Source organism: Hirundo rustica, chromosome Z, assembly GCF_015227805.2.
Source record: "Hirundo rustica isolate bHirRus1 chromosome Z, bHirRus1.pri.v3, whole genome shotgun sequence".
Classification (NCBI taxonomy): domain Eukaryota; kingdom Metazoa; phylum Chordata; class Aves; order Passeriformes; family Hirundinidae; genus Hirundo; species Hirundo rustica.
The window spans coordinates 55,861,499-55,877,188 of NC_053488.1; the positions used below are offsets into that span (position 1 = coordinate 55,861,499).

Here is a 15,690-nt window from a genome sequence, read left to right on the forward strand (position 1 = left end):
AATCATGTTTGTGCTTCAATGTATAAAAAATGCACACCTATGGCACCTGTGAGGAAGTGAGTAATGAGCCAAACAGGTAAGCATAACTAAAGATGCATGTTTGGGAGAATGAACAAAAATAGACACCTGTGTTTTTATATTAGAAGTTATGTTTTTACTCTTAGGCAAACTAGGGTAAGAAAAATATTTCCTGTTGCTGGGACACAGCAATACATATATATATGTAACATACATGCAATGCAAAAATATATCACTACCTACAAAAAACAATGATTACCTTATATTGTTGAAAAGGGAAGTGATTGCTAAGAAAGGTCACTTGCTACTTCTGAAATAGCTCCTTAATTAAGAAAATGAAAGATGAAATAATTAACCACGCTAAAAACAACAAGAGCAACAACAACAACAACAAAACTGTGTTTTGTTATCTCTTAGGATATGATACCTTTGAAACATTGAAGCTATAAAACGTTTTAATGCGCATATAACAAAACCCTCAATTGAATAACCACAAGCACTTATGAATTTACACACTAATTATCAGGATATATCAGTGGAACAATTCAATATGTAGGCATCATGTGGTGTATTTTTACTTTACTCTTTACTAGAAAAGCAGTTTAAACAGTTCCAAGATATCCCCCACTGAGCTATAATTAGTGCAACCAAAAGAACTGTTGGCTGAAACCTGAAATATGAACATGTGGAATATTGGAATGAATTTCTCATTTACCTAAATGAAACAGAGCCAGCTCAAGGACTGCATGAATCACAGTTCTGGTTGAGGCTCTCTCGCTACAGTACCATTACTATTGTTACCAGGGTAAAACAATACCCTGGTATTGCAAACACTACGCGATAACAAAAGATCTTGCTTTGCCACAATTTCTGTTGTACAAAGAATCTCTAGCTAATCAAAGGTGAAATTGTCCCAAAGCTAAAATAAACAAGCAGTGCACAGGAAAGCTATCAGTATTGAGAACTGGATATGCGATTGATGTTATACACAAACACCCATTATGTGGGATGGGTTCAGGCAGTTCTCATTGACTTTATACTACTATATGATTAATCACTCTAGAAAGGAGTCCAGGGCCACTAGATCCACACAGCTCCTGTTTCACTACTTACATCAGACTCCTTGTGGAAACATCCTTGAGGAAAACTTCGGGTTCAGACATCTCTGTTGAACTCTGGGGTTTAACAAAAAAGAACCTCCTATTTTCTGCAAATTTAGCTCTTTTCAGTAGATAAGGAGGAAAATATGGCTGCTTCGCTTCTACTTTTGCATACTGAGGACTTAATTAACAGCTTTGCGCAATTTGTCTTCCACAGCATTCATTTAAGAAACCATGTACAGGCTATGTGGAAAGTCATTGCCCTCACAGTTCTGTGCCTTAGACTGTTTAATTCTCTGTACAAAAAACTTTTGACACCAAAATTCCAGTGTTTTCCATTCAGAAATCTCTTTTCCTACGTGACACATAGAAATACATACATACTACTGTTCAAATATATGAGTGAAGAGTAGATGTCATTTACTCACACAAAGAAACCAGATTCATGTTTCAAAAAGGCATACTCTGAAATCTATATACTTCAGTGTATGGAAAGAGATTCATTTGCCAAAACTGCTTTTCAGTATTGTTTATTCAAATTAAGATTTACTTCACAAAAGAATGGTGAGGGTTTTGGGTTTACATTTAATACATCACCTGTTTCAGGGTGGGCATCTAAAACCAAAGGCACTTTGGCGAGTCCAAAACCAGTAATGCTATTCTGGTTTGTTTCAACAGTTTCCATGCATGTGTGAGATGGCATGAGGTAACCAAACAGTTTTGGTTTGCACTTTGTGATATTGAAAGGAAAATGGGCATTTTAGGTACATTTTCCTGTAACTCTCATTACAAAATTTTCCATCTTTCAGGATTTTGATATTTCAATGAATGTAATGTAAGAACATTTCTGATATATTAATTATTTTTCTGCTTTTTTTTTTTTTTTTTTTTTGTTTTTTTTGTACTGCATGCTGACTATCTGTGAAAAAGCTCATTTTTCACAGAAAGCAAAGGAGAGAAATTTTAAGGTTAGCTTGTTAGCTTTGTGTGGGGAGGAAAGGGTTGAAAACCAGGAGATTGGTGAGGAGAGAGAAGAGTAATTTGTTTTTAGAATTGTTTCTGCTCAGAAACCAACCTTGCACCTGGGAGATGTTAGAAAATACTCAGTGTCAGAGAATTCACATATTTGTGTTTGCTTTTGGTTGTTGTCTGTCTGCTGAAGAAGAAATGAAGTTTTCTCAGAGTAGGTAACACGATGTTGTTAAAGACCTAAAAGCATTCTTCCCATGGGCTGGGGTCCTCTTTGAAAGGGGGGAAGAGAGAGAAGAATTTCTGAGATTGTAAAATACAGTCTGGAGAAGACTTATGCATGCTCCAGGTTTTTGAAATGTAATGCAGGGCTCAGGCCCTGCTAAAATGAACTTAGCAATGTATGTATATCCCTTTTTTTCTTTGTAATCCTTCAGCCAGTGAGGTGATGGAAAAATCTATTCTTTGTGCTTCAGATGTGGGTTGTGGTTGTCTTGGTTTTAGCTGCTTATTTTTGGTTCACATGTTTAGTTCACATATTTCCCAAAGAAAAGAAATTGTACCATATCAAAGTTCATCTAGGTATCACTGAGCCTAAGTACTATTTCATTTACTGGAAGGCAATATTTTGAATTCTACTTTGTTTGAATGCAAAATGTTGCTAACTGTATGTAAACAGCAGAGCAAAGGATTACTATTATTATCTTAATGATGAGTTAAGGTTATCACCTAACCTCATTTTTTCTGGGCATCCCCCATTTGTAGAAAACTACATATCAAGTTTAAACCACATCTGTAAAGTCATTAAGGCATCTGAGACACATCAGCCAAATGAAAGGTAGTCAGATCTAGAAATTAGGCTTATTGGTAAGAACTAAAGGAAGGTGGACAAACTTTGCGAAGCAGTGGCATATGAAAATAAGGGCTATGGAAGATAATCAGTTGGGAATGAGCTTCCCTAAAATAGTCTGTCCATTGGATTGGGAAGTAAGGTCTATATGAACCTGTTCAGGGAATAGGGAAGCAGTACTATGAGAGCATAGAGAATGCTCAAACTTGCATGCTCCATTCTGGTATCCACACTGGAAATAATAATGCCAGAAAACAGAAAGTGTTTCAGAAAGAACCAGAAGAATGAATTCTGATTTGGAAATCTGACTAATAGAAAGAAACTCAATACACAAAAGATTGCAGAACAGATTTTAAAGGACAATAAGTGGCATCTGCGTTACTGGACAAAAGCTTAAAATGCAACATACCCTCCAGAATTTCAGATAAACCTGTGAAGCTTTTGTCTGGTAACTTATTTTATGCAGAGGAATGTATTAGAACCAGACTGTCTGGCTTCCGCAAAGATGTGACAAGCCCTGCAAGAAATCAGTACCAAAACAAAAGAAAATGAATGCTATTGTAACATCGAGGTGGGAGTGGAAATGATTGTACAGGAAATAATACTGGCTCTGCAAGACAAACAGAGGTCAAGGAAGTCATGAGTAGAGTATTTTAAGGATGAAGCTGGGAAACAAAGTTATTAGGTGCTTTGACCTAAAAGAGAAAGAGCATTTTAGTGAGTTTAGTAATCACCATCTCCTGCATTCAAGAAAAGAATTCAGGCTGAAACACGAGGAGAAGCACTACTCCAATGAGAGAGGAGATGGACAGACTAGTTTTTAAGTGATCAGTGAGTGTGGAATGTCTATCACACCTAAATGAAGTTTGAAAGGAGACTGTTCTAAAAAAATATCACAAGCAAAAATGGAGGGAGGTAATTCATACTCAGGAACAAATGGGCAGAAAACTGCACATGAGGAAACCCTGTTGTAAGTTAGAAGAAAATCTCTAACCAATAGATTAATGTTGGCCACAAAATGTTTTCCCAACAGAATCAGAGAGGAAAACAATCTGATTTGTTCTAGAACATAAAATGCTCAATGTATTTAAACAGCACAACGCCTGTGATGGTAAAAAGCTGTATTGGATGACCTAAGCTGTCATTTCCTGTCTTATGTCCCATGTTCCAATTCAATTTATCCAAGAGATCACTTCGTCAAAATCTGTAATGACTCCACTGCAATGTGGAGTTTTCTAACACCACAAGATGGGCCATAAATACAGCAAAAGAGGCATTTTACAGTAGAAATGAAAGTGAGAGACTTAGATGAGTAATAAGCTATATTATTTTTAATAGTGAAGGTTGCTACTGCCTTGTAATGATGTGGACATGAGATTTCAGTTAAGACTGGCTCTTCCCAAAAGATTTACAGAAACCAGAAAATAACAGATGGATCAGGAAAACGGATATTGATGAAGCAACAATTGGATGAAATTTTGCTGACTGGGCTTATGACAAAAGACAGGTGCAGATGATAGATGTTAGAACTGTGAATATCAAGCCAATGGTGCTCTTGTGGTGGTCTTGTGAAATCAGCAGAAAGAAATAGAATGATAACATATCAAAGGACACATCCTACTCAGAATGATGCAGCGACATGATGACAGGACAAATAAATTTAACAGAAACATCTGTGGTAGAACACTGGGAGCAAACCTTTGTCTAGACACTTGCAAATGATGAGCAATCTCTTCAATTTTTGGAGCGGAAACATATAGTAATGATGATGACAATAAAAACAAATCTGAAATCCTTCTTCTTGATTTCTCCTTTTCTTCCCTTTTCTCCCTCACTCTTGAATGTGGGTAGGATGCTTGTAGTGACTGTAAGAGAGCCTTTCTGCTCCTAGCAAGCACTTTGAACACACACTCTACAGCTGAAGTTGTTGAAGTGAGAGGGATGAGAAGGGGAGGTGAAGATGGAAGGCACCAAGGTGAGTTTGTACAAGAGGTTCAGCCACAAAGCATCTGGTCATTTATGTCCATCAAATATTTTGGCTTGAGTCCAGCTCGCTAAACAGGGTGGTGTCAGAGCAGTACGATGAGGGCCCCTGTGCCAAAAGTTTCCGTGAAGATTTCCCTTCCTCTTCACCCTCTCTAGGTTATATTAAGGATGAACTGACCAGTTGCTGATTTATGTATACTCCCTTATGTATTCTACAGGATACATAGCACCTTATGTGTAGTACGGAAACAACATAAGGCATGCGATCGGTGAGAACACTGGAGAGTGAGACAACCAGCTCTAACCAACCTTTCAACATAAAATATCCATAGTGGTCACATATCCAGAAACTAGACTATTAGATGTTTGCCAAACAGCAGTGAGAGAACAAGTCTGAATATCTGAAATGCTTTCCTCTCCAAATGATGTTGACACTATTGCAGAATACCAGGCTTATTTGTATGAATACAAATGAACTAGCCTGAATGCTGCATGGTGGAGCCATGAATCAGCAAGCTCATCTCCACTAAGTGCTTATAGCATTGTGCTTATGACTGTGAGACACCAACAGGCATCTTAAAAACATAAACAGATTTTTTGTTTATGAATCAGTGAAGGCTTTTGTGTTCTCCATTTTGTTCCAGACTCAGCACATCTTATTACCAAAATTACGTTATGCAATGCTAAGCCTGTTCATTCTTGAGAATGGGATGGAATGTGACATTACACACCTCATCTTTCCTTTAATATGCTACTTCTGGATATACCGCCATTTGTTTGATTTTTTTTTTTTTTTTTTAAGGCAAATTCTGCATGATTACAATGGATTTTTTCTTGATATCATTAGGTCTACAAATTCCAATGCATTCGTATTTAAAACACAATCATCTATAATTTTCCACATTTACAATTACACTATTTTCAAGAAAAGGACCTTCTCAACTGAAAGCATGATATAAAGGGAGTTCTATATTTGCACAGAAATTGTTTGATAATAAAGTATCCAAAGTTTCTCTTTGAACTTAATTATGCAAATTCAGTAAAATTAAACTAAATACCTCTAAAGATGACATAAAATCATAGTACGACATAAAATCATAGTACTTGTGACAGGTTTAAAAATTGGTTTCCTCTTCCATTACCTTGATCCTGGGCAGAAATTTTAGGTATATTTAACTTACAAGTTCATTTCATAAATTAATTTATTCCTTAGTAGCCTTTCTTTAAATAGACTTTTCTGTTTCAATTCAAGGCATGTGTCATCTCTGTGTAATTCTACAGAAAAACTATGCAGTAATTTTTATTATTTTCTGAAGTACTTGAAAGGTGTAATCATATTAGCTCAGAAGATTTAAAAATAATTACAGTTGTGAAACACACAGCATAAGCTGTTCATTGGAATGGTATGTGCTGAAGATAAATCAGGTGCTTTTTTCATGGAACCCAGTCTCTCAGGAAACTCAACAATGGATGTCTCTTGCATCCATTTAATTGTTATGCAATGACTATAATAAATTTAAAATATAATTGAGTTTGATTATGTTCTAATCAAAGTTATTATTCAGCACTACCTTTGATTTTCCTAATAAAACCAGACAGACATAATTTCCTCTTCAGATGTTTTTAAAAATTCTTGGCATTTCCCTTTCCTGTTCCATTTTAAAATTCTAATATACAATTGTGTGGGTACATGCATAACAAATTAAGAATATCAATCTTCAAACTTCGTGTAGGCTGGAAAGAAGGCTTTGCCAAATGTTCCTGTACTAATGTGTCCTGGGTAACCCAAAATGTTATTGTATACCATATCTATCTATGCCCAAAGTTGTTACTGTCTCTTTGAGACCCGGTGGCCAGAAGTGGAACAGTGAAGTCGGAGTGTGTGCTGTTCCTTTTTTAAGGTTGGGAGTATTCAGGAAAAAGTGCTCTTTCTCTTTTGCTCTTGCTCGGCGAGCTGAGATAGTGCAAGGCAGACAGCAGCTCCACCACCAAGCTAAAAAAAATAGAACAGTTCCCACTCCTTACAGTCACCCCAGCCTGCCAGGAGCGCCTGGTCAAAGCAGGAGACCATGGAATCCTTGTTGTGCAAGCCAGCTGCCAGCTATTTTTGCCAAAGAGAAGGTGAAGTCCCCCCATGAATTCCAGCTGTTGACCCAGTTCCAGCCTCCAGGGACTCTAGGTTTTCTTTCTATTTTGTTCTTTTTCCCTGTTGGTTGATATCTGGGGGGAAGAGGGAGAATTTTTTAATTCCGGAGGTTCGGATGCTGTGCTGCTTTTCTCTCTTTGTTCTCTCTCTCCATCCCAGGCCATCTGTAGAGGGAGCCATCCTGGGGGTAAGAGTTGTCTGCCTTTTCCCTTTATCTCTCCACACACGGTCATCCATGGAGAGTACCATCCTGGGGGAGGGTTTTTCTGCTGTTTTTGCTTTTCTTTGTTTCTGGGGAGTTCATGAGGAATCCATGAAATTCAGCAACATTACAACTACTGGTTATTATTGTAATTTTTTGCCTCTTTCTGTTGCATTTTTAAATGATTCTTTTAAACTATTATTTTTCACTTATATCTTCTTGCATTCATCTCTCCTTATTGGTGAATGGGGAGTGGTTAAAACTAAAAGGAGAGGTAACTCATTTTGGAGTGTCTGCCCCCTTTAATTGTCTTAAACCAAGATACAATGTTACTTAATTTACTCCACAGATGCAATCCTAGATTTTGTACTGTTGTTGTTCGGTTCAATATTTCTGAAAAAAGGAGAGTAAGGATCTGTACACAACATAACAAGCATTTTTGTCTGCCTATTATTATTGCACAACTATTGCGACTCCTTAGAGAAATCTCTGTTTGGCTGAATATGTAATCATGGCTTTGAACAATGAGCCCATCTCTGGGATATTTTGTTAAAGAAAATCCATCTTTTTGTCTTCCATTTGCCTCACCTTTTAAAACGACACAGCTTATGACAGTGAAAGGAAATGCAGAAAAAGTACCTTTTTCTGAGTACAGAAAGACATGTTTTATTAAAAAGAAAGGGAACAGCTCTATCTGATAGCAATTCTTGGTCTGGAAACAGCCTAACAGAGAACGTGCTAATTTCAACATGCATTTACAATCTTTCAGCCTATATTTTTAAAAATGAAAATTAGAGTTTAACCCTAAATGGTTTGTATTTCTTACCAGTATATTCTAATGTAAGTTTTCAAAAGGACTTCTATTTCTTGAGTAGAAATGAAGAAGCCTTTGTAGTCAGAGACAGATAAAATATCCAAATATATGGAAATATTTAGATATATTCAATTCTTCACAGGCAACTTCCGGCAGAACAAAGTTTGATAAAATGGCATAAAAGTTAAATTGTAATAATAATAATTTGACTTGTATCAAATATGACTTCCACTATTTCTCAGAAAAATATACCAAACTTTTCCTGCACTGTTATCAGAAATAGCCTATCTTAGAAAATTAAGTTTTTGCTGTAGACTGGTGCTTATTTCACATACAGAACAATGTGATGGCAAAATAAAATTCATCTGGGTTCTGTAGGGTATCTTCTCATATTACTGCTATAATAATAACAGTGGAACAATAATGTTTGTAGGCCAGGTCTATGCTCTTGGTATGTTATTCCACATATTTATCCCCTGTTTGAGAACTTGAGATTTCAATGAGGAAATGACTGAGTCCTTCTGGTACAGAAAATCAGGCTGAACTTTTTACAGTTTTCTTCCCTACATGAAGTATGGCATTCAAACAAACACATGTATGTGTCTAAACATAAAACTTTCTTGAGCAAGACCCCCGGCATCCTTGCAGTTCTATTAGGTCCCCTTCATCACAGTATTGTAAGTTCTATGAGATCAGACAAAAATGGTAAAAAAATCATGGCTGTAGACCTTTTTTTGCCCTCAATTAAAATCACCAAACTTACATTAAGAAATCATGTGAAACAAAGCAAAACATAAATGAAGAAAAAAGGAAGCACAGTCAAAGGTTTTGCTTTAAAATTTCTTTGCAACTCAGATTTGATGAGCTGGCACTGATGTGCAAAGTAGCATATCTCAGTCAATTTATTTCTAAATAAATCACTACCTCAGAGCAGTTTTAAAAGACACTGAGGATGATGTATTCCAGAAAATGAACAGATACTTCAGGTAAGAGTGACAATTAGGTGACTACGAAAGGAAAATACGTTTTTAGTTTTATGCAAAAGAAGTTTTTTTCTTTCCTTCTAAGTCCTTTGCCTTTCCCCATGCTAAGCACTTGCATGGACTGGGCAGAGGTACCCTTACACATGCACATGAAAGCAGATCCGGGCAATGCACTTTGATGCCAACCTACCATTCTGATGCCATTCTCAAAGGCCTGACGCGCTAGAGAAGCAGGTCCATCCACAGTCTTACCGTCGTCATCAGGCCCCCAGCTGGCACTGTAGATATGGATGTGCTGGGGATTAAGGCTTAGAGACTTTGCTTCTACCATATCTGTCACATCTCCATCCAGCATCCGTACACCTTCAGAATGAAAAATACAATGACCTGTAAAAGGCGAACTCAACATGTATCCATTTTCACATACCCCCTCCCCCCCCCAAGAAAATTGTGTATGACACTGAATTGAATAATTATAAGAATTCCTACTGTTATTAATGAAAAAATAACAACAACAATCTGTTTGGGAATTGGTTTTCCTAATGTCACTAGATGGAAAAAAACATAAAAAGGTATGCATATTTTCATCTTTCTTCAAGTTTTAAAAATTATGTGCAAGTAATTTATCCACTATACAGCCCTCAAACTTCAATAACAAAGTTTTAGGCTAAATAAAATTTTAAAAAATAGTTGAATCTTGAAATGTTTTTTGTGTCACTTAAAGATAACAATTGATTTCCTTTCTTCCTTTTATACTGCAGAGAAACTGACGTACCTTCCTTGAGTCATTCACAGTTTTAATCATGTTAACAGATGTAATAAAAGGATCCCTACAGACAAGTAAGCTTGGCATCATTGTATGAGGCTGTGAGGAAGAAACTAGGGAAAACTCTGATGTGTACGGAACAATTACCACACACTGTAACATGGCAATTACAAGAGTTTATGAACAAATACGCAGTATTGTTCAACCTGAAATTACAATATGGTGAGCATCTTTCTCTTGCAGAAGAAACTTTTGTGAGGTATCATCTGAAATTCTTAGGTTAAAAGAATCCATTCATGTGGGTTTGGACAAATCAATGTTCCAGCACTTCAGACAAATCAATGTTCCAGCACTTCATGATGTTTTAAGATTACTAAACTGAATATAGTATGCTAAAATCTGAAAAATTGTGAAAATATGGCAGTGGGTTTTTTTCCTAACTGTAAGACTTTGTGGTTAAATCTGAGAAAACCACCAATGCCAGTTTTAACCTAAACAAGAAAAAAGACCTACACACAGAGTGTGACGTGATCAAAGGGAGGCTAAATATTAAATAAAAAAATAATAAAATTGTATTATAGAGGATGATCACTTCTACAACTTACAAGTTAGACATTCTTTCCCATTTCAAAGGCCACTCCTGTTTAAAAGCCAAAATTACATTTTTAATAGACACATTGTATTTTGCTTATGAGCTCAGATTAAAGAAACTTGTTTACCAATACTTTGAGTTAATAAGAGTGCTTCGAGTTAATAGGGAGTACTTTGCTCAAAGAAGACTTTTTTTCCTTACTCTATTTGACTCAAAAATGAAAAGTGATTGTACTTCTCAGTTCACACAAAAGTTGCCTATGTTTTGTGAGATACTAAACTTCAACAAACTGATCTCATTATGAACTTTGCTTAATAAAAACAGAGTAATTAAACCAACTCTTGGATTCTAGGGTTTTATTTTCTTCTGCATAATCACAGAAAATTAATGATCAGTGAAAGTTGTGTGCTCAATTCATTTAAAGCATATTAAAGTATCTCTCTAGTCCTGAATAAAGACAATAAAGTACACTGGTTTTGAAAGAAAGAAAATAAAGCCTTCCTTTATGACATTGTTAGCAAGTTTTAACCAACGAACAGTAACTCCAAATGCTGCCACTGGCACCTAAAGGAATTCACATGATTGTTTTTGGTTTTTTTTCAATGGTGAAGTGGTCTACTTTTAAAGCAACACCGACAAGGCTGCGGCTTAGGTGCTGTTCTCTGTAGCCAGCAATGGACAGATATATTTGAAAGCTGTTGGCCAAGGCCAACTGTGTGAGGTTCAACTAGGCCAAGTGCCAAGTCCTGCACTTTGGTCAAAACAACCCCATGCACCACTAGAGGCTGGAGACAGAGTGACTGGAAAGTGGCCCAGGGAAAAGGACCTGGGGTGTTGCTGGTTGACAGCCAGCTAAACATGAGCCATCAGTGTGGCCAGGTGGCCAAGAAGGTCAATGGCATCCTGGCCTGTGTCAAGAATAGTGGCTAGCAGGACTAGAAAAGTGATTGTCTCCCTGTACTTGGCCCTGGTAAGGCTGCATCTGGAGTTCTATTTCCAATCTGGGCCCCTCACTTCAAGAAAGACATTGAAGTGCTGGAATGTGTCCAGAAAAGGGCAACAGAGCCAATGAAGGGTCTAGTGGGTTAAGTCCTGTGAGGAGCTGCTGAGGGTGGGGGTATTTACCCTGGAGAAAAGGAGGCTCAGGGGAGACCTTACTGCTCTCTAATATTGTGTGAAAGGAGGTCATAGTAAGGTGTCATTTGGCTTCTTCTCCAAGGCAACCAGCAACAGGATGAGAGGACATAGTCTCAAACTACACCAGGGGATGTTCAGGGTGGACATCAGTAAGAATTTATTCACTGAAGGAGTTGTTTAAGCAGTGGAGCAGATTGGTCAAGGAAAGTAGTGGAATAGTCATCCTCGGAGACATTCAAGAAACAACTGGACACGGCACTTAGTGCTGTGGTCTAGTTTACAAGGTGGTGATTAGTTGAAGGTTGGACTTGATGACCTTGGTCTTGTCCAGCCTAAATGACTCTGTAATCCTGTGCAAGATGACTTTGAACAACAGACATCTCGTTGCATATTTGCAACAAAAATAATGCTCTTTCCTTCCTTCCTGTCTTCCTATCCCTGCCCCCAATGTCTGCAGTGGTTAATGTCTGCTGATCACATTTGATCCTTCAAACTGCATTTGGCATGTGGTGATAGAACAACAAAAGCTATCCAAAAGGCAATTAGCAAACTGTGTTTGCAGACCATTCCAAGACTTCAGAGCCCTATAAACTTTTTCTAACATTTACAGTAATTGCAAAATGTAAGTGGCTTTTTACTCAGAACAAATTTTCAATGAATCACAGGAAACATGCAAAACTGAGCTGAAAGGAAGTTTTCTTTTAAAAGTTTAAAGGAAGTTTTCTTTTAAAAGGCTTGCTTTTATTCAACATCTGACCTAAACTTAATGAAACAGCCGAACTAATCCTCGTCAACAGAAGACAATATACATCTGTTGTGCCATAATTCAGTGTAACTGTTCCCATCAGGACTTGAGCCCAACCAAGCACCAAAATCCCCATAGATGTTTTACAGCTTCCACAATCAGTTTGCAATAATAACAACAGGTTAACCAACCTTTCCTATAAAAAGTGTGACAAGCTCTGTACGTGGTAATTTGTTCTGTGTGATTATTGCATTGTTTAAACCTTAAAAAAAAACCCCAAACCATCAGCCCTTTGGTGCGCTGGTTTGTCTTTCAGTGAGAAGGACCTGTGGTTTAGCTACACAGAAATTTGCATATTTTTTCATAGGAAACTTCCCATAACCTGTAAAAGACCTGAAGACCCAGGGTGCAATTTGACTAAAATTTCCTTTTCTACAGGTTATATGTCCACTTACACCATTTTAAAAGAAGGTTCAGACTTTCTAAGAAACTTGATCAACAGAGGTTCTTAAATGTTTGGAAAAGAGACTAGGAATACAAACACATTTAGAAGAAAATTAGCATTATTAATGGATATCTTATTAACTTCCCATCAGAAAGATCATTAAGTGGATTTGTTTAACTGCCAGTATTTTATGGAATATTGATGGGACAGCTTTTTTTTTTTTTTTTTTCTTCTGCGTGATATCCTTAGTATCCCTTATGTTTCCAGAAATGCCTTCCTGTTGGAAGTAAAAGATACTTATCTTCGTGGAGCAAATCCAACATCATTGTCAGCAGGTGCTCTTATATATAAGGAGAATGTAATTGCTTTACCTCAACTCTAGTTTTTCCTCCAAGAATATCCCAGGAGGGACTTTAAATCACTGGGAAACAAGTGAGCTGAATACTAGTTCAGAATGATATGATTCAAAAATTTTATACTCTATCTGTCCTGTAGAGAGGGAACTCAACATTCACATGTGTAGCTTATGCCTGTTCTGATGGAATGGAAAGAGACAGAGTAGAGGTCAAGTAGAGGACAGCAGCAGAAAAGCTCTTAAACATATTCACCTAGTGGAAGAGGAAGCTTAACCTACCCTCCCTGGAACTTTCTTTTAACTCTAATTTTCTGCAGATTATTTGATGAGCTTCCTGAAGTCTTATTTCCAAATGCTGATCCTTTTAAAAGGTGGCACCTCATCTGAGGTTTCTACACTGTTACTAATTTCTAGCTTTCTTTTAAGAATAAATACTAAAAAGGCACATGTATTTTGTCTTTACGTTTTATTACCTGCATACTGTGTCCATCTTTTCCATATTTAGAAAAGACTGTGAGTCAGCTAATATGACTGGAGGGTATTTATTATTGCACATTCTTAATGCTTTATAATTAATACACTATTAAGAAGCCACTGTTACTTCTGGAGAACTTTTCAAAGCCATACCAAAGCTGTTGCAGGTTGTGTAACTATTCCACTTCTGCCGTCGCCAGAAGGCATCTGTTATTTCCACCAGTGCACTAACTCTCTTCTGACTCTAGTATGACAACTCAACAGATCTCAGTGTAACTGCTGGTACATGGTTAAATGCCATGTTCACACGAGACAAACTGCTCATCCGTCACAAACCCCCTTACTTGACCAGTTCTGATTTTTTTAAACCACTCCAACATGATAGCTTTGCACAGGAAGGCTCTTTACCTGAGAGAACTTTTTTTTTTTTTCCCTGCATCACTGTAATCTTATCCTGGATCTAGTATTACCTACCCTAATTTTGTTTATCCAGCAGGAAAACAGAAATCTGGCATGAGGATGATGCTGCATGCTTTGGATAATTTAAATGCATCTGTGCTCACATTTGATACAGATCAAACTTGTACTGATCCAGCAGAGAATAGATGTAGTACTTTTAATAACGGTCTCAATTTTGCCTGCTCATGTTTTCAAACTGTCCTCTGGTGTACAAATAGGTAAACAAGTTTCTGTTTTCACAGATGGGCTTTACTTCAGGCTCTATTTCAAAAGGCAACAGTTAATGAGTTTGAGCTACAAACTCAGTCTTCCAGATGAAAGCCAATATACCAATCCCATAGCTTCACTGAAAGCTCAGAATAAAATTCACTAGAAGTATCACAATCTGTCACAGCTAGGCTACATCCCAGGAGACATGCAGATGGCATCTTCATAATCATTGCCACAAACTAAGCTAAAGAAATTAATTGAACAGCCAATGACTAAGAATTCACAGAAAACACTTGAAACCTCTTAGCTCAATGAACAAAAATACGTGATGAAACATTGATTTTTGGTAATAATCTTATCACTCATAAAGATCAAAAGAAGTTTCTCACCAACTACAGACAAACAACCAAAAAATGCATTATGTTTTGAGAGTGATTCATTTGGGATCAATATGCAAGGCAATATTACTGATGTGTATACTTTCACTTACGGTTTATCAAAGTTCATCACTTAAGAGCTCTGAATCTGTAAGAAAACCCCAATGTCCTAATTCCGGGGTCATGTTTTCATCAAAAGTTTGACCTTCTATTTTTTGATGTGTACTGGGATACAGTACAATAAATACGCATCTATTTTTTGATGTGTAATGTGTGTTCCAGAGAGCACCATCGAAGGGCCAACACAGACAAACTCCTTCAGTATTGATGTTGAACAACCACTCTACAACTAAGCTTTGCTAGCTAATACAGTGAGGCTTGTTCATACAAATCTCCTTCTCTTGTTGAGAGAGGTCTGAATGCACCATTTAGCACAAATAGCTCTTTAGTTATATTTTTTTTTCTGTGGGAGATTGCTTCACATACCTCCAATCTTGGCATTAAAGGCGATTCCTACTGTGCAGTGTGAGTTGTTTGCCGTGGCTGCCACTTCTCCAGCACAACGGGTTCCATGCCTGCAGTCAGACAAACATTTTTCCAAGTAAGCACAAACCATTGGGATTAAAGGCTTCGATTTTGCTTATCCTCAGGTGCTAAATGAACAGCTATCCACCATGTCTTGCACTATTTAACCCCTCACAGTAATGTATACCCATATTACAATATTTCTCTGAACATGTTTTAACATTACCACAATCACTTCAAACTCTGTGTGCCTACTGGAAGCACTCACAGTTTGTAATAAAGACATGCCCTGATCTATGTGCTCTAAAAAGTGACAATGGCCATCCATATTGTCCCCATGGTAGGAGAGCTGCCCCTATGTTTTGTGGGTTTTGCCTTTAACATGGGTTTCACAGGGTGTTTCCTACTACTAAGTCATGCCCTCATCCTTGTGCAGTTAAGCAACTCCACTGCAGAAATGTGACACAAGCAAGATGGAGCAAGCAGAGATTTTAGAGAGATGTTATAAGGGGGTGATAGAGAGCTTCAGACCAGACA

At 37.3% G+C, this 15,690-nt stretch overlaps 1 protein-coding gene across 2 annotated transcripts in view; it reads right to left on the reverse strand.

The window, feature by feature from the left end:
• Positions 1-15,690, reverse strand: part of PCSK5 (proprotein convertase subtilisin/kexin type 5) — a 240,040-nt gene that overhangs the window by 136,179 nt on the left and 88,171 nt on the right. For both annotated transcript variants that reach the window (XM_040089345.1, XM_040089346.2), the window contains exons 6-7: positions 15,115-15,203; positions 9,259-9,431 (exon numbers count right to left, since the gene is read on the reverse strand). In XM_040089345.1, the coding sequence (XP_039945279.1) occupies positions 9,259-9,431; positions 15,115-15,203 (262 nt within the window). The remainder of the gene's footprint in view (positions 1-9,258; positions 9,432-15,114; positions 15,204-15,690) is intronic.